Source organism: Cibotium barometz, chromosome 31, assembly GCF_041138505.1.
Source record: "Cibotium barometz isolate CiBa-2024 chromosome 31, ASM4113850v1, whole genome shotgun sequence".
In the NCBI taxonomy this organism is placed as follows: Eukaryota; Viridiplantae; Streptophyta; class Polypodiopsida; order Cyatheales; family Cibotiaceae; genus Cibotium; species Cibotium barometz.
Window position 1 is genome coordinate 22,603,495 of NC_141076.1, and position 23,719 is coordinate 22,627,213.

General features: G+C 47.0%; 2 protein-coding genes across 4 annotated transcripts in view; one reads left to right on the forward strand and one right to left on the reverse strand.

Annotated features, from left to right (window-relative positions):
• Positions 1-23,719, forward strand: part of LOC147620629 (uncharacterized) — a 74,621-nt gene that overhangs the window by 27,384 nt on the left and 23,518 nt on the right. For all 3 annotated transcript variants that reach the window (XM_086824881.1, XM_086824882.1, XM_086824883.1), the window contains exon 3: positions 22,103-23,312. In XM_086824881.1, coding sequence (XP_086681007.1) covers positions 22,103-23,312 — 1,210 coding nt within the window. The remainder of the gene's footprint in view (positions 1-22,102; positions 23,313-23,719) is intronic.
• On the reverse strand, positions 3,356-10,911 carry LOC147620630 (uncharacterized). Its single transcript, XM_086825504.1, has 3 exons — positions 10,124-10,911; positions 8,883-9,173; positions 3,356-3,761 (listed from the first exon to the last, which is right to left on the reverse strand). The coding sequence occupies exons 1-3, from the start codon at positions 10,909-10,911 to the stop codon at positions 3,356-3,358; spliced, it is 1,485 nt and encodes a 494-aa protein (XP_086681630.1).

Here is a 23,719-nt window from a genome sequence, read left to right on the forward strand (position 1 = left end):
CTTTCAGGAGTATTCCCAAGGCTTCCATGAAGAGCATCTTTGGCATTTAGCCAGCATATGTGCATCCCTCAGTTTTGGGAGTTATTGAAGAGCATTTCAAAAGAGCTTGGACAGCATCTGGATGATCAAGCTTGCGCTGGGTCTACTTCGTCCTTGCGTTTGGTAGTCCTCAGTCATCATTCATATTCATTGTAAAAGTTCTCCAAAGAAACATAAGCAAATACTCCTGCTTGCGGCGCCGCGGGGGGGTGCCGGGCGGGGGGATTGGTAAATTGGGACCCAATATTGTGTCGAGTACTATCTTTTTTCTCTCTTCTCGTCTCTCTCAAATTGGAATTGCACAGACTCACGGGTAAAAGAAGGCTTTGTTGCGCATTATGACGATCAGCCCATTGCATGCTACAGGGGAGAAGCATGGAGATCAAGAGTTTCATCGCTGCAGTCATCGGTCCGTCGACCACGGATTACCAACGCCGCTGGAGTTTCTGTGGTCGTGCCATCCATTTTGTTTTCATCCGTCGTCGCCGTCGTCGACTCCTACCTTCCATCTGTTGTTGTCCGTTTGCTTCCGTCGTTCCGTCGCTGTCGACGTCCGTTTGTTGCGCTGCCGTCGCTGTGATAGCTGTTGCCTATCGCCACCTCACCAAGGTGGTGGCTAAGCCTAAGTACCTTTGGGTGGTGCAAGCCGAGCCACACCCACCCTCTCTTATGACCTTGCTGCAGGGCACATCACACAGGCAATCGTCGCCATAGTCAGCCCTGCCGACTGTCAAAACAACGCAGGGAGAAAGAAAAAAAAAAGAAAACCCACGACTTCTTATAAATTTTTTTTAAAAAAAAATCAAGTCCTAAAGTTCTCTACTTAAAGGTTTCTTGGAGGAAGTTCATGCACGGTGATGTCGGCAAAAAGAATTTCCTTTCGGTGGACTATTTCTCGTAGCACTTGGCACAATCTTTGAAGCTGTAGTTCTACACAGTGTCAAACTTTATCGGCTTTGACATCCTTACGACTAGGGGGCTCACTTGTCTCTTCTTCTTTTATTTTTTGTCGTTTGGTGCGTCTTGCATATTATTGGTTAAAAATGGATTCCGATCACTCTGCCCCGAGTCTGTCCCTCTTCGCCAACAAATGCATAATTTGCGAGAGAAAATGAATTTATTTGTGAATGATATACGCACTATGATAACACCTATAGTACCTTAGATGCCGACTGCGGCGGATACCCATCCCTTGGGTAATCGTGAGGGTACTCCGAAAAAGGGATTAAAGCCAAAACTTGTATTAAAGGATTTGAAACCATCAAAGTACACTGGGACTTTACCTTCTTGCACGACTGATGCAGTAGAGCAGTGGCTTTCTAAGTGGGAACAATGCTTTACTTTATGTGATATCACAGATGAGCACATTAGAATCTAGCATGGTGCATATAATTTACAAGATGTGGCTCATCGTTGATGGAGGAAAATTCAAAAAGACAAGGCAATCCCGAATACTTGGGAGGAATTTAAGGATATGTTTATTCAGAATTTTGTGCCACCAGATGAGCGGAGTAGAGCTCTAGATACTTGGTGCTTATGAAAATACCCCAAATTTGACTAGATTTCTTACAAGTTCATAAATTCGAGAGGTGCTTATGAAAATACCCCAAATTTGACTAGATTTCTTACAAGTTCATAAATTCGCCTTGGGGTTAAATGATAAACTTCGACCATTAATACGCCGTGAGAATTGTCAAACCTTATCCAGAGCTATTGAAATGACTTTAGTTTATGAAGATGGTCGAAAAGGTCAAAGTCATGCAGTGGGCCAAGTTTCCAGGTCTCATTTTATGAGAGGTGCTTATGAAAATACCCCAAATTTGACTAGATTTCTTACAAGTTCATAAATTTCGCCTTGGGGTTAAATGATAAACTTCGACCATTAATACGCCGTGAGAATTGTCAAACCTTATCCAGAGCTATTGAAATGACTTTAGTTTATGAAGATGGTCGAAAAGGTCAAAGTCATGCAGTGGGCCAAGTTTCCAAGTCTCATTTTATGTGACCTCCTTATGAAGCTTCGAGGTACACTAGTGGGCAAAAGGGAAAGACATCTCTGTGTAGTGTACATTCCTCTACAAAGACTCTTGTAGGAGTTAAGAGAAAGATGTCAATGAAGAATGACCGCAGATCTTCTCTCACTCCCAAGCAGTTTGAGAAAGCAAAGAATAAAGGCTTATGCTATGCTTGTATGGGCAATCATCAAAGGCATAATTATCCATTGAAGAAGCAGCGCATAGCTGCAAATATGACCATTGAGTCTATATAGATTGAGATCACGGGTATGATCTCTAGAAAGATTTATTGGATGATACTCCAGGGACAGACACACCAACATTCTACTAGGATACTCTCAATGTCAATTGAGAAATGGATACCCACGGTTGCAGATACAGTCTTATCTTTAGAGGCTAGTCGTGGTTACCAGTTTTCGGTTACAAAACTTATTGTAGTGAAGGGTTCGGTTGAAGGGAAACCAATGAAGGCACTGTTCGATACGGGATCTAGTCATAATGTGGTTAATTCTCAACTTATTAAGAAGTTAAAGTTGAAAACTCAACCATCGCCATATTAGTACACAGTTGGGCTAGCAGATGGCAAAGGAACCATAGTCACATGGAATGTGGAACGGGAGCGAGAACGAGGCCCGATTTCGGAATGGAGAATAGGGACGTTTGGACTCGGAACTGGAACGACACGTCATCATGAGATAGAGTTTAGATAGGAATGAGACATTAATTATTTTGCGAACAAGATAGACAAATAGAGTAAAGAATGCAAACAAATCTACAATGTACAAATTGGGAAAAACTTCAAAGAGAACAATTTTCAAAAGAAGTAGCAGTTAGCCATGCTCATAGATTTCTCATGAAGAAAACAAGGGTACAACAGAGGGCTTGGATAACTAAGGAAATGAATACAAAGAGCTATTAAGGCACTCTAAAAAGGAAAATATCAAGTAGAGCTTAGAATATCATCTAAACTCTCATTCGTATAGTTGCATCGTGAGCTGGTGAAGTTGGAAGCTCATCGGAATTTGAATACAAATCTCCCTTCATGGATATGAAGCTCTCATTGTCAAGATTACCTCTTGCAACTTGAGCCAAAAGGCACAAGTTTGCTGCCACATACACCAAATCATTTGTTCTAGTTGTTAACTAGCGGTTTCTCTTCTTTGAGGCAACATGACTAAAGACACTCCATAGGAGGAACTTGCATTCTGACTAAGAATGCAGATGGCAAGACATTGAAGATCTAGAGTTGTTGCTTCATGATCCTCCCACCAAAGAGGACCTCCCACATGTGTTTTGTCCGCCTACGCATCTGCAGAACCAAACTTTCCAGCTTTGCTCCTATGCAAGGAGAGCTGGCTTCTAATTGCTCTACGTACCGCAGCATTTGGAACTAGTCTCGCAAGAATAAGATTCCAACCTTTAGAGACATCATTATCCCTCTCTTGCCCATTGCCCTGGAACTCTAGGTCTAGCACAAATGCAGCCGTATGCATATTTGAATGATATTGATTCCACCTTTCTTGACATAGATTTCGGAGGTGCTTTCGCTTGTGTTCATCTACTTCCAGCTCCTTGATGTGCTCCACCATCTTGTCGTTGCCTTCGTACACCTTGCGAATGCATGGCTTTCTGCTATCCACAATTCGGAGCATATGGATGATAGGAGGCTTGGTGATGTCGACAACATGCTTCACTTCACCCCATAAGCTGTCATCCATGATATGGCTGTAGCATGGTCTTCATTGTGCCGTGCAAGAGGTTGGCCAATCGTTCCACTCATCACTCACCACTATCTGCTTGAGAACATTGTGCACCTCGGTCAACCACTCCAGCATGAGAAAATTGTAGGTAAAGCCGGTTTCAAAATATTTGAGTAGGTTCTTGTTTGGAGACCTTCTCCTGAAATCGGATAGAATAAGTTGGTGCCGTGTAATGAAGCTAATAATCTCTTTACCCTGTGCTTCAAAAGCTTTTCACTTGTTGCTCGATTTGAGCTCTCCATCGCCAATGACTTGGATGACGTATGTAGCACCAACTTGCTTGTTTTTTTTTTGTTTTTTTTTTGCCCACTCCTCCACAATGACATCTGACCAAGAGTTCACTTTCTTAGCTCTTTTGGTACCCTTGGGAGGCATTATGAGAGAGAGAGAATGGAAATTTGAGAGAGAGAGAGAGAAATGAAATGAAATGTCTCCATGTATCTGCAGGAAGAAGGGGGAAAGAGGGGGGGGGAGGGTGTGTTGGGGGAGGGGGGGGGGGGAGAGATGTTCCGGCCACTGCTATCATCTGGCAAAGTGTCGTGACTCATGGCATCTGCCTTGGGGGAAGCCCCCACCTGTAGCCCCTGCACTTGCACATGGAGGGCCCTTTCCTTCCTGTGTTTCTCATCCTTGAGAGTCTCAGGTATGATGCTCTATGGGGGTTTGTGCTTCTTCACCACCTCCACCCAATCTTTCTTGGTGGTTTGCAGTTCTTACGCAACTTATCACTCGCAGCCTTTAGCTGCTCTAGGTCCGTCCATAGACCCTCTTGTATATTCAGTTCCCCTTCCTCCACTGTCATTGGGGTAGGCTTTGGCATTGCTTGATGTTGCATCTGGGTCTCTTTCAGCATCCGAATCTCCTCCTCGTGATGGTTCAGCTTTGCCTCCAGTTATATTCAATCTTGTTATTCTTGTCCTATATTTCCTTTCCAACTATTGTTCGTGTTGGTTCAGGACCCTGTCCAACACCTTCTGCTCAATGATAGCCTTCTTGGTGTTGTCCTTCACAGTCTTGATGTATGCCTCCAGCTCTTGTAGGTTCATCTTAGCTATTCCCCCCTAGTTGCTGCCCACAAACCCACGGCTCGAACAGCAGGGACCAGCGCAAACAGCAGGTTGACCAATAGGGGGCAGCACGAACAGAGGGCGAATAGCAGTGGAAAACCGGGGGGGGGAAGGGGGGGGGAGGCAGTGCGAACAGAGGGCGAACAGCAGGGCGACCAATAGGGGGCAGCACGAACAGAGGGTGAACAGTGCGAATAGAGGGGAGGGGCGTGCTGAGAGAGAGAGAGAGAGAGAGAGAGAGAGAGAGAGAGAGAGATATTAACGTCTACGAGAGGCCAAAGTCGGCCTATGAGACAAAAAATAATACAACTGTGTTCTTCCGGTCATCGAAAGAAAAGAAACAAAAGAAAAAGTGTGCATGTGTCTGGATACAACTGTGAATCATCATGGATCGGTGGAGCCCATATACAAACAATATAAGGGGGGTGGGGATGTGGATGGAGTGCTAAGGCAAGATGCATCTCTATATGCTGAAGGGGTAGGACAAGCATGCTATGCAGATCTATGTCTAACTCCATCCAGTGCCATAAGAGGGATATAAGATATCATACATCGCCGATGCTGAGGCTGTGAATGGCATGAACATGTACCCTGAGTCTGAATGAAAGCGAGCTAGCCTCTCCTGCGTCTCCATCTGGTGTCTCATTTGGATAGCTGCTATCTCTCGGTGACGGAGTCGGGGTGCTCTATGTCCAGTCTGTCTAGGTCTCCTCCTGGCTCTCAATTCCTCTGCTCTCTGTGCGGTCACCCCACGTGGTACATCAGCTGGCACTGGCATAGCTCTCTGGAAGAAATCTGTGAGCTGGGACTGTCTCCCACCCCTAGTGGGAGCGGGTGTCTGGAGGAGTCTCTCTCGAGAACTATGAAGCTCTAGTAGTAGTCTGCCAAGCTGTCGCTGGTCCGAGGCCTCCATCAACTGATGTAGTGAAGAGTGCTCCTCAAACAATCTTGCATATCTATCTCTGACCCCCTGGTGGGCTCTACATCTACATACAAAGTGATCCTCAGTCTCCACCTCCTCGCGGCACAATCTGCATATCCGCTCAGCTCTAGGAATCCGTGCCGCTCTCCCAGCCTCTATCTCTAGCTGATGTGATGAGACTCGTAGCTGTCCAATAGCAAGAGAGAGAGAGAGAGATTACGCGAGAGAGAGATTACGCGTCTACTAAAGACCCAATGGGCCTATGAGACCAAAGTGATACAATAATGTCCATGGAAACTCATCATGGCATATCTCACCATGGAATGGAAAATAAAAAAGAAAGATAACAAACTATCTCACTGGAGTGATACAAAACTACAAAACTGTCCATGGAAATCTCATCATGGAATACCAGGACCATGAAACACGAGAGGAACATCAACCCCCAATAGATGGTATACCACTCTCCAAAATATCAAGCATGGGGCTAACGAGTATGGCCAAGAGGTCTCCCTTAGCTATCCCACATGGAAAGGTAGCTCGATGGTGATGGAGCATGTCCTCGATTTGGAGCTGATGAGGGGATCGTGGCTGACGTCCAAGGGGCTGGGGGCATTAGGCACATTGGAATGTGGAGGTCCAGTCCAAGGTAACTCCTATTGGGCGAGGAGGGTATGGAGTAGCCCGAGGTGGGTCCACGGGATCCACTGTATGGGTGTCCTCCTTTTGGGTCCGGAAGAAGTTGGTGATGGTTGCCTAGTGAGGGAGGGGTCTGGGTGGCTGGGGCTGAAGCTCTCTCAGGAAAGTGTCCCTCTATTTGTAGAGCTCAAGCAGGAAGAGCCCTAGGCAACGCTGGTCCGGGAAGTCAATGATCCTGGAGAGTGGGCCAAATCCCTCCTGGAACGGACAATGACACCTCCCGCGGATCTCATAGTATATTGGGCAGCAACATATGTATTGCTCCTTTGTCTCAACCTATGTGTGGCATAATTGGCAGATCCTTTCCTCCCTGGGTCTCCTAATGAGCTCCCTGGCTTTGAAAACGCGCTTAGCTCTACTTGTCTCCATTGTGAGGCGGTGGGATGAAACACGTATCTGGCCATTCACAATCCGCATGGCATGGGACATGTGAACACTTAGGTAGCCTGGCTGTTGGATGAATCCATCCTTAGTGAGCGTAAGGAACTGATCTTTGTAGAAGTGCATCTTCGGTGGGAGCTCTGAAGGCGTGATCCATGTGCAGTGGGTGGAGAGACTGAATATCTAACCGGATAACCGAGTTTGTGTCCTCATGAGAGAGTCCAAACTGTACTGAAGGAGTGCTAGCTATCTTGAGGACTCTAGGACAAGCCTCGTGGGTACCTGTGGGGATCCATGTGACTGATGAGATGGAGGTATGTGATTGTTTGGAAGAGTGAATCCACTACCATGGGGGCTTCAGCAAATTGTGCGTGGATAATCTGGTGTGGGACTGATGGTTTGCTGCGGATCATATGGGAGAAGATCATGACCTGGGGCCTCTCAACTCGCTGCCAATCCTCATCTGATAAATCTGGCCCCCAGAAGGCTGCTCCGTACATCAAGGCTGGTGTGAGCTATGTCTGCCCTATCCCAGCCTTGAGGAACACCACCGACTCTGATTACCTTTTTGTTACTTTCCATTCGTTCCTTTTCTTTGACCGCTGATATGACTTCTTTAACAAAATCTTGTGAGTTAACTGAATTTACCTTTGAAACATGGTTTGTCGTTTTTGTTTGTAGTGTTGTAGGTATGGGTCCTTCTCGTGCTTCCTCTTGCTTCTGCTTCATGGCTTGCACTTGCACTTTCAGTTCGTTGATTTGTTCATCTTTCTTGATAGTCTCGTGTTTCAGTGCTGCTAATTCTCCCTGGAGTTTCTTCAATTCTTGCATGAGGTAGGCTTCCCATGGTGTCGGCTTGCTCACGGGTGGAGGAATGGGCGGTAATCGTGAAGCGGTGACTGAGGCAAAAGACTTCTTACTTTCCATGTGTTGCTGTTGATAAAGGAGAGGGCTGTTGGTGGAACGAGTCCCCCCTCAAGGGTACCCTCTCCCCTTTGGGGGAGACTCAGAAAATGCGACCTACAAGATGCTCAGCTACAGGTGCAAGGGAGAGTTATGTTGCTGCCTTGGGGACATGAGCAAGGGTGGGTGGGTGGGGGAAAGGCGGCGCAGACGTACAGGCGGGCGAAATGCAGGCAGAGAGAGAGAGAAGCGAAGAGAAAGGGGGCGAAGAGAGAGAAGGCGGGTGGGAAGAGAGAAGCGAAGAGAAAGGGGCGAAGAGAGAGAAGGCGGGTGGGAAGAGAGAAGCGAAGAGAAAGGGGCGCAGAGGTGAAGGCGGGCGAACGCAGAGGTGAGCGCAGACGCACAGGCGGGCGAAATGCAGGCAGAGAGAGAGACAGGAGGGGGAGAGAGAGAGAGATGGAGGGGACAAAAGGCGAGGTGCAGGCGGGAAAGGGGGCGCAGAGTGGGTGGGGAAAGGGGGCGTAGACGTACAGGCGGGCGAAATGCAGAGAGAGAGAGAGAGAGAGAGAGAGAGAGAGAGAGAGAGAGAGAGAGAGAGAGAGAGAGAGAGAGAGAGAGAGAGAGAGATTTTATTAACGTCTTCCAAAAGACCGAACTCTGCCTATGAGACAGATCGGTGTACCTGTATAGCGTATCCTCTCTCATCCCAGCAAAATGAAAAAATACTGAACTAAAAAGTTGAATCTGGGTGTGCAATAAGTACAATGAGTGGGGGAGGGGATGGAGCTCTACTACTAGGAGAATGCAAAGCTATATGCATGGAGTATACAATCATGATATGCAACCTAGCTAGCTCCATCCTGTACCATACTGGGGGTATAAAATGGTATACATCAATGAAGGGGATGTCCACAGCTCCCTGAAGAACATGCCTGGGTCTGCTCTAAAGCAAGCCAATCGCTCCGCACCCTCTCTGTGAAACTGAGCTCTGATCTCTGTAATCTCTCTCTGGTACAGGCGTGGTGTCCGAAAGCCAGGTGTCCTTTGTCTCGTGCGGGCTCTGAGTGTCTTTGCTCTCTGGAGAGTAATTCCCTGCCGTGTAGGGGTTGGGAGTGGGATGGATCTCTGAAAAAATGTAGTAATGTGTGTCTGTCGTCCCCCCTCTGGAGCTGTCTGAGCCTGTAATGATGTCTCTCTGTGACGTTGTATGTCTAGAATGAATCTCCCCAGTATGCGCTGGTCTGCTGCCTCAAAGATCTGGCGTAGGGAATGTGGCTGTCTGAATAAAATGGGATATCTCTCTCTGATGGCTGTATATGCTCTGCATCTGCATACATAATGCTCCTCACTCTCCACCTCCTCTCTGCACAATCTGCATACCCTCCCCCTCTCCTCTCGGGGGATCCGTGCTGCTCTGCCAGTCTCGATCTCCCATTTTATTCAAAAAGTTTTATTAATGTCTTCAAAAGACCACTAGGGTCTATGAGACAAAAGGTGTTACAAAGTATCCAAGTGTTACACTGATCTATGAGACAAAAGTGTTACAAAGTATCCAAGTAGATCCATGTATGCTGATTAGTTGAAATGCTGCCCTCTCCTCAGATCAAATATCTCCGCCATGGAGCTGTCTAGAATGGAGAGGTTGTAGAAGCGAGGTAGGCGCCTCCGATGCCGAGCAATAATGGCTTTGATCTGGTGATGGTGAGGATGTCGTAGTTGGGATCCTGGTGGGCGTGGCTGACGAGCACGACATAAGATGATTGCTCTATCAGTGGTGACTCCCCGGGAGCGTGGCCGGTGCCCTGATCGCCCGATGGAGGAGGTATCAGGAGGTGTGTGGGCAGGGTTGCTGGTGCTGGTGTGGAAGAAATATGTCAGGATCCTCTGTCTAGGTACATCATGGCTCGATCTCCTGTCTGCCAAGAGGGTCTCTCTGTGTCTCCTGAGCTCAAGGAGGAACAATCCCAGGCATCTTTGATCCTCAAATTCCATGACCCTGCGTAACGGCCCAAAACCCTCTCGGAAGAGAGAAAGAGAAAGAAAGAAAGAAAGAAAGATATATTAACGTCTACGAGAGGCCAAAGTCGGCCTATGAGACAAAAAATAATACAATTGTGTTCTTCCGGTCATCGGAAGAAGAGAGAGAGAGAGAGAGAGAGAGAGAGAGAGAGAGAGAGAGAAATGAAATGAAATGTTATATTAACGTCTTCAAAAGGCCATAATGACCTATGAGACCAAAAAGTTACATCATGGTGGATCTGATACAATATCTGGTAAAAAACCAAAAAATGAAAAAATAAAGATGATACTACTGGCACCTAGAAAATGAAACTGGACTCCTCTCGGGGGATCCGTGCTGCTCTGCTAGTCTCAATCTCCAATCGGTGTGATGAAACTCTAAGCTGACCAATAGCCACTCGGGAGCCGTGTGGTAAAAAGCCCTCCATGTATCTAGGCCTCTCTATAAATCCATCATCAGTGATACTCATGAAGTGATCTCTGTAGTATAGCATCTTCGGTGGAAGAGGTTGTGTAGGCGATATCCATGTCTCTCGTGTATAGAGTTGCCATAGATCTTGTCTCAATACTCTGTTCCTCTCACTATGAGAGAGACGGATATGTGGTGCATCCCTGTCATACTGGAATGGTGGTAGATGATCCATGTCTAGGCCATGCTGTGAGAACCAATGTGTGACCTGTGCATACCATGATCCTCTGTCTCCTGCCTCAGCCAGCTGTATAGATGCCTCAAAAGCTCTATATGACAATCTGTCCTGTGGCATCTCTCTGAATCTGTCTAGCAGGCATATAGTCTGAAATATGGCCTCTACCATCATAGGAGGCGCAGCAAACTCTGCTCGGATAATGTCATGGGGTACTGACGGTTTGCTGCGTATCATGCGTGCCATCATGAGGGCCTGTGGTCTCTCTATCTGTGTCCACCAATGGGTAGCAAGGCCTGGCACCCATACCGCTACTCCATACATCAATGCCGGTGTGACTAATGTGTCAAATAGCCACCCCTTCGTCCGGGGCTCCTGAAAATGCTCCTGGTGGCACTGTCTCTCTAGCATAGCCAATGCTGCATATCCCTGTGTCAATCTAGCTCTGGCTGCTGAACCCATGGTGAAGCATGTGGCTGCTGCAGAGAAGGTAACCCCTAGGTACAAGTATGATGTCACCACCTCCACGTGGCATCCTGCGAGAGTGAATGTCAGCTGACTCCTGCCCTGTCTCGATGTATGAAAGACCATAACCTTGGTTTTCCCAAGGCTCACAGTAAGACCCCTTTGTGTGCAGAAATCATCGAGTGCATGTAGATGCTGCTGTAGACCACCTGGAGACTCAGACACTAATACAATATCATCAACATAAAGCATAATATGTACTGAGGTACTTGCTAAATCAACTCCATCTCCGCCTCCCCGTGTAATGAAGTCAGCCACCTCATCAATGTATAACCCAAATAGCGTGGGGGAAAGTGGGCATCCTTGCTTCACACCAATGGTGCTAGCGATAGTCTCGGACATACCTCCTGGACATCTGACTCGCCCAAAAACCTGCTCATATAATGCATAGATGCCCCATGTCATATCTGCTGGTATGCCAAGAGACTGCAGGCGCTGAAAGAGCCTCTCTCGTGGCACTGTGTCAAATGCCTTGCGGAAATCCACAAAGCAGCAATAGAGCTTTCTCTTCCTCACTCTAGCCTGATCAATCATACATCTCAAAGTGAATACATGGTCAGTGGTAGAGAAAGCTCTCCTGAAGCCTGCCTGCCCTGATGAGCGTAAACCTGCTCGCTCAGCATATAAGCTAAGCTCTTGCTCCAATACTGCACCATAGAGTTTGGCCAGCACGTGGCCAACCATAACCGTCCTGTAGTTGCTCGGGTCGAGCATATCCCTTGTTTTGTGAATCCGCACAATGGTGTGCATCGTCCACTCCGCAGGTAAACCCTCTGCTAGTGCCCTGTTAAACAGGTGTGCAAGAAAAGGAGCAAAAGAATCTATTGCATATATGAGATGCTCACCCTGCAGGCCCATATGGTCGGCGGCCCGTCCATGCTGTGTAGGTGGTGGATAGCTTCTTGTACCATCGAGTGGTTAAAGAAGCTAGCTGTGGTAGGTCGAGGCTCCTGTGGTGGCTGAGGTATAGGTGGCTGCTGTGGGGCGTGGTATAGGCCCTCTGCATATGTGTGCCATGTCTGTGGGTCTGCAATAGGTGTCGGTGTCCGGGGCTCTCTGAAGTGCTGCCATGAGACAGGGCTATCTCTACTCATGAAGAAATGAAAGATCTCTAGCTCCTGTATCTCTGCGAAGGCCCGCCTTTTGCGGCAAGTAAGTCTCCTCATCTCTCTCCTCGACTCCTGCTCTGTGATGGCTCCCAAGGCTCTTTGTATGCGGAGCCGTGAGTATAGGGCTCTGCACTCGTCATCATACCATCTGTTCTGGGGCATAGTCCCAGATCTCGCAGGCTCTCCTGAGTGGACACGATGTGGGAAGCTCTGTAATGCAGCCGTGTGTAGGATTGATGCCAGCTGGGTTGTAATGGTATCCATAGGTGCCAGGGGATCCATGAGTAGGAGCCCATCCTCTACTCTGCCAGTGTATATGTATGCCATGTCATGTGTGAAGTAGATGGTAGTGTGTGGCGTCAGTATGTGGGGGGCTGGTGATACTGGTGATCCGGCTAGTGAAAATGCCAAGTATTAACGTCCTCAAAAGGCCAAAATGACCTATGAGACCAAAAAGGTTACAACAATTGGTGGATCTGATACAATGTCTGTGTAAGAAAAGCTAAAGCAACTAAACAACTAACTGAAACTGAAACAACAACTATGAGGAAAAGTAAGGTACTAGGAGCTCCTAATGGATAACATCTGGGAAGGAAAACTCTAGCAACAAAGGTAAGCATCATATACATCACTATCCAAAGATGTCTCTCATCGGTCGATGGCGGATATCCTCAATGTCCTCCATGGTGAGTACTCTGACTGGACGTCTCCCATGCCGTGCTAGTATGGTCCTGATCCTCTGTTGTAGTCTCCGTCGGTGTCGAGATGGGCCTCTCATCTTGGGGCGCCTGGACTGCCCCAGCTCTATAGCCCGATCAATTAGTGTACCTCTGGTGTGGCTATACTCTGGGGCTAGCTACAATGCCTGCTGGCTTGACTGCTCAATCTCTGGTCGAAAGAAGTTTGTAATCTGTCTTTGTAGGTGTCTCTCCCTCTCTGATCCCCTCCCTCTCAAGAGACCCTCTCTATGTCTACGCAGCTCCAGCAAGTATAATCCGAGGCATCTCTGATCCTGGTATCTCATGACCCTGGAAAGTGGTCCGAAACCCTCTCTGAACAGGCAGTGAAATACCAATGGGGGGGCAGCCATCTCTGCACGGATAATATCATGTGGTATGGAGGCCTTGGCCCTAATCATCCGGGAAATCATAGAAACGAAGGGCCTCTCCATACATGTCCATCCATCAGTGCTACCAGCTCGGCTATGGTGATCCACTAAGGGTCCCCATATCTCCACTCCATACAGCATGGCTGAAGTGACCACAGCATCAAAGAGCCAGAGCTTTGTGGTCAATCTGGTCTCCGCTACTCTCCTCAAGGAAAATAGTGGGCCACTAAAAACCACACCAAGGTAAGTATATGCATTTGTATACTCCACTGTCTCATGACCATATGTAAAGGTGGGTACTGACCTCCTAACCCACTGTGCTGTGGTGTTAAACACCATCACCTTGGTTTTACCAAGGTTAACAGACAATCCACTGTCTTGTGCAAATGTGTGCAATGCATCCAAATGACACTGCATCCCCTCTGGAGAATCTGAGATCAGCACAATATCATCAGCATACAATAACAGCGGAATCCATGTCCGTGCTAGCTGTGCTCCTCTGTCACCCTCCCGCTCTACATAGTCTGAAACCTCATCCACATACATCCCAAATAAGGTGGGAGAAAGGGGGCAGCCCTGTTTCACCCCAATAGTGGAGTGAACCATCTTAGATATACCTTGAGTAGTACGTACCTGCCCCACAACTGTCCTGTATAAAGCCATGATTCCCCAAATCAGCTCTGTTGGCACTCCCATCTCCTGTAGTCTGCGCATCAGTCTGGTTCTCGGTACTGTGTCAAAAGCTTTGCGGAAATCCACAAAGCAACAATAAATCCTCTTGCCATATAATCTGCCCTCCTCAATAATAGCTCTGAGTGTCAAGATATGGTCAAGAGTGAAGAAACCTCTCCTGAACCCTGCCTGCCTTGATGGACGTATGCCCTCTCTCTCTGCCCATCTACTCAACTCCTGCTCAAGAATAGATGCATATAATCTAGCCAATGTGTGACCAATCATGATGGTATGATAATTCCCAAGAAGCATGGGATCCCCTGACTTGAAGATAGGCACAATCGTGGACATATTCCAAATCTCAGGAAAACCCTCACACATGGCTTGGTTAAACATCATAGCAATAAGCTCTGCAAGCATATCTCTGGCATGAATAAAGTGCTCTACTGCCAAACCATCATGATCATATGCTCTCCCAGTCCTCATCCTGTCACCAATAGCTTTCCTTACCATCGCAGCAGTAAAGAAAGCACATGTCTCTAGGCATGGCTCCGATGGGTCTGGCAGGGGCGGTTGTCCTGGTGCTGTGTACAGGGATGCTGCATACTCACCTCAAATCTCTGTGGAGGTAATGGCTGGTGATGGTGAATGCTCATGGAATAGTCTCCATGCCTCGCCTGAGTCCTGACTCATAAATAACTGATACAAGTCCCTCTCTAACTGAGCAAGATAAGCCCTCTTCTTCCGTCGCACTAGGCGCCGGAAGGTAATCCGTCACTGTTTATGAGTGGTAACACCCATGAGCACCTCTCTCTGTAATCTGATCCTCATGTCTCTGCACTCCTCATCATACCAGCTGTTCTGGGGCATGTTCCCATATCGTCTCCGTGTAGGCTGACTATGGGGATATGCCTCTGATGCTGCAGCATGAAGCGTCTCTATCAATCTCTGAGTGAGCTCATCTAATGGCCGTCCCGGCTCCTCGGCACATAAGCGTCTGTATATCTTATCCGTGTACACGGTGTCAGTCTCCCTCGTAAAGGTATAACGAGTGTGTGTAGAGACCTGTCCCAATGGAGCTGTGCTGAACTGAAATGTGAGAGTGAAGGACAAGATAGCATGATCCACTGCTACTCCAACCGGCCTAGTGCCTACCATAAAATCTTGAAAAGAGGGAATGAGACTGGGTTGAGCCATAACATAGTCCATTGTACTAGCACCACGCCGATGTGGAAAGCTAGTGAAACCGCCCGCTATCGGGAATCTCTGTAGGCCATTCAGGATGGCCAATCCATGTGCAGTCCCCATGTCCGCCCACACACAGTATGTTCCTCATCCTGTGAGAGTCTAGATAGGCCCATATACCTAACATCAAGCTCCCTCAACATCTCCTCTGAGGTATCATAAAATACTCTCTAGTTATGGGCGGTCCTGGCATTGAAGTCCCCGAAGAGAATGATGTCACCATCCCTAGAGAACTCCCAAATGTCATCATCCAAAATAGAAAAGGGAAACTGCCCGCTAGGTGATGCATACACTGATGTACTAGGAGCAAAATAGCATATAGCAATGTAGAGATATCTGCCCGTCTCTGCCCTTAGTCTAACCCACATGTACCTAGCTTGCTTATCTCTGCGGACTATATGTATCAGTGGCTGCAGCTCCTCTCTAAACAATACTGCCACTCCTCCTGAGCCCCGTCCTCTATGCTCTGAACGAGTCTCCTGTCTACAAGCTGTCTCCCATCGGTATCCACTAACATGTGGTATGGACTCTCCAGGAGCCTGATGGGTCTCACAGTAGAAGATGATGTCCCTCCCAGTGAAACTATCCTCAAAAGCCCCTCCATCAAGGCGTAGAGATCCATTACAATTCCAAATAGCAACTTTGAGTGTAGTCCCATAGGTCTCGCGCCCTCATGAAGAGCGCCTCTCCATAATCACCACTCTACCATCTCTATAGAAGGCCACTTTTCCTTTCTCTCGGGCTGCCCTTATCTCGGGCATAACTTCTTTCATGTGGGCAAGTTGCGAGAGTGTGAGGTCATCTCCAAGAAATATTCCCGTCTTCTTGAGTGTAGGACGTCTCTTCAAGAAGTCCTTCGCTTCCATGGAGGGGAAACGAATGATAAGTGCTCTCTCCTCAGAAGATTCGCCACTACCTTCTCTCTTCAAAACTGTCCATGGAAACTCATCATGGAATACTAAGAACATCGAAACATCAGAGCAACATCAGCTCTGAGTAGATGGTATACCACTCTCGAAAATATCAAGCATGGGGCTAATGAGTATGGCCGAGAGGTCTCCCTCAGCTATGTCACGTCGTGGAGAGGTAGCTTGATGGCGGTGAGCATGAAACTCGCGGCGGTGCCCGAGGGACTAGGGCCTTTGACACACTTGTTGATACCATCAATGCATATCAAAACACTTAAACATGGCCACAACCTTAACACAGATCCATCATCACTTTGCATAAAACATAAAAGCTGGACAAAACATCCACAAATGCTGAAAATGGATCTTGCACATGTGACACCACATAGAGGCCGGAATGGGCCGACCCCTCCCTTGGAGTATTTTATTACCCAAGGAGAATAATATCATGTACAAGCTTTGAGGGCCTTACTCTCCCCACGGGAGATGCCGGATTATCCATATACAAATGCCATAACACAGCCCAACATGAGGCAACCAAGCCGGAACATAGGCTGTCGGCGAGGATTGAGAAAAGGGTCGGGTAGCACCAGATCAGTCGGCCATCACAGATACAGTCGGCCAGTCATCTGGGGGCAGCCGATAACCCATACACAGCTCCAAAAAAATAGGGAAAAATACGGAGAGAGAGGAAAAATGGGAAGACACTAAATACGAGCGGGCACACCCACAACAGAGGCCCTGGTGTAAATATACAGGCAGGAGATGACTGCTAACACCCCCCTCTCAGCTCCAGGATGTGGAACCAACCCCAGTGAGCTGGAGTGCCGCCGAAGCATAGCCTGAGGTAGAGACTTCGTGAAGAGGTCCGCCGCATTGTCCTCCGTCGAACAATAAAGAAGCAAGATGTCACCAGCCAAGATCTTCTCACGAACAAAATGATATTGTATCTCTATGTGCTTGGTCCGGGCATGGAAGACTAAGTTCTGAGCAATAGCGATACAGCTCTGGTTATCGCACTGGATGACAGTGGGCTCCTTCTATGGAAACCCAATCTCGCCAAGCAACCTCCGTAGCCCCACAATCTCGCAAGCAGCACCACAAGCAGCCCGGTACTCTGCCTCTGTAGACGACAAGGCAATAGTTGGCTGCCTCTTGTTGCTCCATGAAACAGCGCCTGAGCCGAGGGTAAAACTGTAGCCTGATGTAGATCTTCTCATGTCTGAATCTCCTCCCCAATCTGAGTCACTTTAACCTTGGAGTCGAACTCGTTCCTTCGTTTCACCTCTAGTGGTGTAGAAGAGTCCAAGATCCTTTGTACCCTGCAGATACCGCAAGATCTGCAATCTTGCGTCCCAATGAGACTTCAATGGCGTTTGCATAAACGAGCTCAACAGCCCCACAGGAAAGCTCAAGTCCAATCTGGTGTTCAGCAATCAAAACAATGAACCAACCAGCTTCCGGTACACAGAGGCATCAACCAACTGGCTCACAAGGATCATTAACTGTAAGTTTTGTGTTCGGGTCCATCGGTGACGTGATAGGCTTGCAGTTCTTCATCCCAAAGGCCTTAAGTAACTCGTGGACATACTGCTGCTGAGAGACAAAGAACCCCGTATGGGTATGCTTGATCTCCAATCCCAAGAAGAAGTGGAGTAAGCCTAAATCGGTCATCTCAAACTCCTTTGACAAGGTAGCCTTTGTCACTGCAATGTGCTCCATATGACCGCGAGTGAGAATGAGGTCATCCACGTAAAGGATGATCAACGTGACCATGCTGTGTTCCCAAAAGAGATATAGGTTAGGATCAGCAATCGATCTTTAAAATCCAGTCCGTAGAAAGAAGGAATTAATCTTCTAATTCCAAGCCCTGGGAGCCTGCTTAAGACCATACAAGCCCTTCCGCAACTTGTAAAATATCTACATTGATCCTGGAGCCTCAAAGCCTGGAGGTTGCTCAACATACACCTCCTCCTGCAGGTCACCATTAAGGAACGCAGATTTAACATCCATATGAAATACGGGCCACTGCTGAGAAGAAGTAAGGGCAAGAACGGTCCGAATCATGGTCATCCTCGCTGTCGGTGCAAAGGTATCCTCATAGTCGATGCCTGGCCGTTGAGCATAACCCTTAGCCACAAGTCTGGCTTTGTGTTTGTCCACCGACCCATTTGACATATACTTGGTCTTAAAGACCCACTTGACACCAATGACATACTGTTTTGACAGCCTCGAAACCAACTCCCAAGTGTTATTCTTCTCTATGGCATCCAGTTCCACCTACATGGCTTTCCTCCAAGTATCTTGTACAAGGGCTTCCTTGACGGAAGTGGGCTCTTTGTCCCGCATGATACAAGACATCAAAGCATAGTTTACCTGTAAAAGCTCTGCTGAATGACTTTTGTCACGAATACTACGTGATCTTCGAGGTCCGTCCTCTGTGTCCATTTGGAGGGAAGCTTCGTAACACCTGACTCCCGAAGGGTGTCCACCAACCACCTGGATACTCGAACAGAACGCCGAGCCTCTTGTTGCTGCAGGGGCTCATCTCTAGCTGTGGGCTCATCCTTTTCAAACTAACTGAAGCTATCCAGCTGGAACAATCGACTGGGAATCATCATCAGAATCCTGTGGGTCTCCAAGAAGTGGGCGCTCATCAACAATGGAAACTTGAACATGCTCATCAAAAACCACATCCTTGCTGACAACGACCTCGTTCCTTTTTGGATCATACAACCTATATCCCTTGGAAAGAGAGTTATATCCCACAAAGACAAGCTTTTGGGACTTTGAGTCAAGCTTTCCCCTCTGCTTCTTCGGAATGTGAACATATGCATCGCTCCCAAACACACGGAAATGGGAGACATCAAGTTTTCTGCCAAAATATGCCTCAAAGGTAGTCATGTTCGGTACTGAAGTCGTCGGAGAACAGTTGAGGATATGGACAGCCGTAACCATAGCCTCTCCCCAAAGTGGACGAGGAAGATCACGATGCTCTAGCATCGTCCTCGCCATCTCCACCACAGTCCTGTTCTTATGCTCAACCACTCCATTCTCTGACGGCGAACTTGTATTGGCTAGCTCCCACTTGATGCCATGTTCTGCGCAAAACCGCACGAATGCATTGGAAGAAAATTCTCCTCCTTTATTAGTCCTAAGAGTCTTTATCTGCAAGCCAGGCTCTTTCTCCACCATCACATGCCACTCCTTGAACCAAGCAAAAGCTTGGTCCTTGTGTGAAAGAAAACAACTCCAGGAGAATCTGCTACAATCACGAACAAGCAGCATGAAGTACAAAGAACCTCCCAAGGATGGTGTCTGCATAGGTCCACACAAGTCGGTGTGTACTAACTCCAAAGGTTTCGAAGCTTGCCTGGAAGCCTACTTCGGAAAAGATTCCTTGTGTTGCCTACCATGAATGCAAGAACTACAACATCCTTGCCTGTTGCTAACATCTGGCAAGCCAACCACTATCTGGTCCCGGAAAGCTCGCCACAACGCATCCACATTCAAGTGGCCAAGCCAAAAGTGCCACAAATCACCAATCTGAGAACCTGTCAAAGAGGAGAGTGCTGAGATTTTGTATATACCATTCTCCACTCCGCCTTCCCAAACAACCTGGCCAGTCTCGCTGTCCCGTAGAGCAATAGAATGCTCCTCAAACTCCACCCGGAAGCTAGTCTTGCACACCTTATGCACTGACAACAGATGAAAACCAAGTGCGGGGACGTAAAGAACATGAGAGGAATGCGTCCCCCCTCTGCCATCGGGAATGATCTCCATCCAGCCCTCACTGTGAATCGGTATGGTGGAGTTGCTGCCAATGAAAATGCGACCTAACTGCCGTTTCAGATCTTGAAAGAAGTCACGGGAAGGAGTCATGTGCCTGGAAGCACCACTATCAAGAATCCATTCCCGAGTATCCTTCGCGGTGAAGCCAATTGCCTCCTCTCCGCTTGGGACACTTCCTCCAACGGTGGCCTTTCTCGCCGCAATCATTACAGGTGCTCTCGGCCTTCAGTTTCTCTTAGTTTGAATCGGGCTTCTTCTCAGAAGACTTCCCTTTGCCGTTGTTGTTGTTGTTACGGCCTTTCGACCGTTGGCCAGTCAAGGCCTCAGAGCCTCCGCTCTGTGGAGGGTTCGTGAATCCTTCTTCTTGGTCGAAGACCATGGGCACAAGCTTCTCCCATGTGATGGTGCTGAGCTTGCCATTTGGTGATCAAAGAGGAGTAAAATCCTGAGTACTGAGAGGGCAAGTGTGACAACGTCGTTATGGCCATATCCTTTGACGATATCTCTTTCCCGGCCTGGAGAACCTCTTGCTGAAGAGCCTGCAACTTGTTGATATACTGAGAACCAAGTGGAAACTAGTGCATACCATACTCCAGAGTGGCTCTCAAGTGCTAGTTGTCTTTAGGACTCCAGGGCAAGCCTCGGATACTTGTGGGGATCCATGTGATTGATGCGATGGAGGTGTGTGATTGTCTGGAAGAGTGCATCCACTACCATTGGGGTGCAGCAAACTATGCCTGGATAATCTGGTGTGGGACTGATGGTTTGTTGCGAATCGTACAGGAGAACATCATGACCTGGGGGCTATCAACTCGCTGCCAATCCTCATCGGATAAATCTGGCCCCTAGAAGGCTACTCCATACATCAAGGCTGGTGTGACGAGGGTGTCAAAAAGCCAACCCTTCGTCTTGGGCTCTTGGAAATGTGCCTAGAAGCACTGCCGCTCAAGTAAGCTTAAGGCTGCATATCCCCGTGTCACTTTGGCATGTGCTACGGGAAGCATGGTGAAGCGTGGGCCACTGAAAGTGACACCAAGGTAGACATAGGGTGAGACAATCTCCACAGGATCCCCTCTATATGTGAGGCTCAATCTGGATGTGAAGGGGCGAGAGGTATTGAAGACCATTACCTTGGTTTTACCAAGGTTAATAGAGAGGTCCCGCTGAGTGCAAAAGTCCTGTAAGGCATCCAACTGTCTATGTCATCTGCATAAAGTAGTATGGGAATCAATATGCCTGTCAGTGTGGGACCAGCCCCGCCTAATCCGTCAATGAAGCTCGAGATCTTATCAATGTAGAGGGCGAAAAGAGTGGGTGATAGAGGGCAGCCCTATTTCAACCTAATAGTGCTGGAAATCTCCTGTGATGTACCTCCTGGGGCTCTCACGCGTCTAGTGACGGACTCATAGAGGGTGATGATGCTCCAAACCATGTCAGATGGGACTCCTATCTCCTTTAGACGGTGTAGGAGGTGGGCTCGGGGTACATTATCAAAAGCTTTGCGGAAATCCACAAAGCAGCAGTAAATCCTCTGATGTCGTGCTCTACCCTCCTCCATGATGGCATGGAGGGTGAAGATGTGGTTAGAGAGAGAGAGAGAGAACGCCAGATTTTTAACAGGTGTGTGTAGTGCTTTGATAACATTTATAATACTAGTGTTAAAGCAAGTCTTCTAGTGATATATATGCTACTTGCTATCTGTCACAAAGTCTCCAACTTCTGAAAGTGTTACTTTCATCAAAATAGATTTTTATGGATAAAGGAATAATTTTCTTTTATTATGAAAGTGTTACTTTTATCATATTTGATTTTCATGCATAGAGATATGCATAAAAGATTATTATTTTATTGTAAAAGTGTTACTTTTATCATATTTGATTTTCATGCATAGAGGTATGCATAAAAGATTATTATTTTATTGTAAAAGGTTAAGTATCTCAAAAGTGTACTACTTCCTATAACCAGATCAACATGCCTTTGTGGGTCATGTGATCTGTGCTGTGATGATGCTCATGAGCTATATGGTAGTGCTTTATAACTACTATCCATATGCGTAAGTATAGTTCGTAGAGCTAAAACGGGGAGTCTCAGAGGACTAAATCTGATCAGAAGGGCACTTATGTGATCTGACCTGTGATGATACTGATAAAATGGTAGTGCTTTACAAAAACTATGTATACACCTGATTTAATTTGTAGAGTTTAAACAGGGAGTGTTTAGGGAACTCTAATGTTCATTGAAAGGTTTTATTCCTCATGTATTTCAAATAACTTTGTAGTTTTTGGAATTGTCAGGTGGAATACAATCACAAACAATATCATGTGACAGAGTCCTTGCTTGTGGGTCAAGTTCTTAGAAAAAGTTGGAACAAAATTCATGCTGAAGTATTGTCAGGGTTCCCAAAGAGTAGTTCAACTTCAAACAATCCCAAACCTACTCAAAATAGAAGTTTTGCAAATGGAAGGACAGGGAATTTATGTGCTGCTCTGGATGAGCCATTGTTTAAGTGTCCCGAAGCTCTGCAGGATGCAATGTATGAAAACTTGGGTACTGAAAGGCAAGCTTCAATTGAAGAGGCTCCTGCGCAAGGTCCAAATGCTCTTTTGTGTCAGGCAAAGGCTTCGAAGGATTCCAATGGAGTGGATTCACCATTGATTGCCAGTCAGGACTGCTTGAATGCTCAGGGGAATTTTGGGTGCCCTTTGCTCTCAATGGAAGCTCCCTATACACAACCCTGTTCAGAATTGGATGCAGTAACATTAGCTGCTCTTAGCAGGGGAGTGTTGGAAAGAAGGAAAAAGCACCAGCAAACAAGAAGAGATTTTAAAAAAGACAAGGTACTTGTCAAGAACCAAGGGGAATTGCAAGGTCAGGAAATCTGCAAGCCCATTCATGAGAGGGAATTTAGCCCTGATAACATGCAATTAAACTGCATCAAAGCAGGAGGGAAACCAGATGAGGGTGGAATTTCTTTTGAGAGGCTCCAGCAGTGCAAGCAAGATCTGGAATGCAGAGATGAGGTCAGTACAAAGGATCCATTATCTGAAGCGCAAAATTGTCATCAAAATGTGGAGGAAGAGCAGGAGAATGGTGATTTGAGGCGAAGTATTGAAGGAATAAATGATTTGCATAGTTTGGATCATCCTATGACGAATTATAGTACAATGAGAAGCCAAAGAAAGAGCGTTCTTCTTACAGATGCAGAGATTGCAATGTCAAATCGCCAGAATTTGAAGTCGCCATCAATGGGTTCTGAATCACATCATGATACACAGAAGGACAAGTTGTCTCCAAGCAGTTTTGGAGCTACTGGAAAAGATGAAAATTGCAGGCCAAAAAAGGGGTGTTTTGACTCTTCTGCAAGTGAGAAGGGCTTTTCAACTCCTCAGAGAAATTCAGTTCAGAGAGCTGAAGAGGCGGTCAGTCAAGCTTCTGATAAAGCTGAAACAAAAGGATGCTGTTTATACCCAGGAAGCTTCAAGTCTACCAGAAGTAAAGAGGAAGGTATTGATTATAGTGTAGTGGTCTATTGCTTAAGAAGCCCTTTCTCTCTACAAACTCAGCTTAGAAATGAACTGGTTCCAAATAATGTTTTTGATGAAAGAAACAACTATCAAGCACATATTTCAGTATCTCACCATATGTGGTATTATGAGAAATATGTTTCCCACAACAAAAGAAAACAATTCTTTATACTGGTCTCCTTTTCACTACAACGTACATATTTGCTTGAAAGATCCACGGTTGGTTTGGTTACCATTGTTTAACTTGTTTTCTTCAAAAAATAAGTGTGCTTGGATATTGCCCGATGTCCTGTATTAGTGTGGGGACTTAGTGTGAGACAAATTGAACAGGTAATGCCTTCGCAATAGCAAAGGGAAGGGACTGCCCTTGAGCACTTCTGAGGCTGC

Excerpts from the sequence above, each read along its gene's own strand:
- LOC147620630 (XM_086825504.1), bottom strand. The coding sequence starts at position 10,911 with ATGGGTTCAGCAGCCAGAGCTAGATTGACACAGGGATATGCAGCATTG. Across the intron at positions 9,174-10,123 it reads GCACGGATCCCCCGAGAGGA|GGGGAGGGTATGCAGATTGT; the intron begins GTCCAGTTTCAT and ends CCGAGAGGAGAG. Across the intron at positions 3,762-8,882 it reads CCACTCCCAACCCCTACACG|CTTATGGGGTGAAGTGAAGC; the intron begins GCAGGGAATTAC and ends CATGGATGACAG.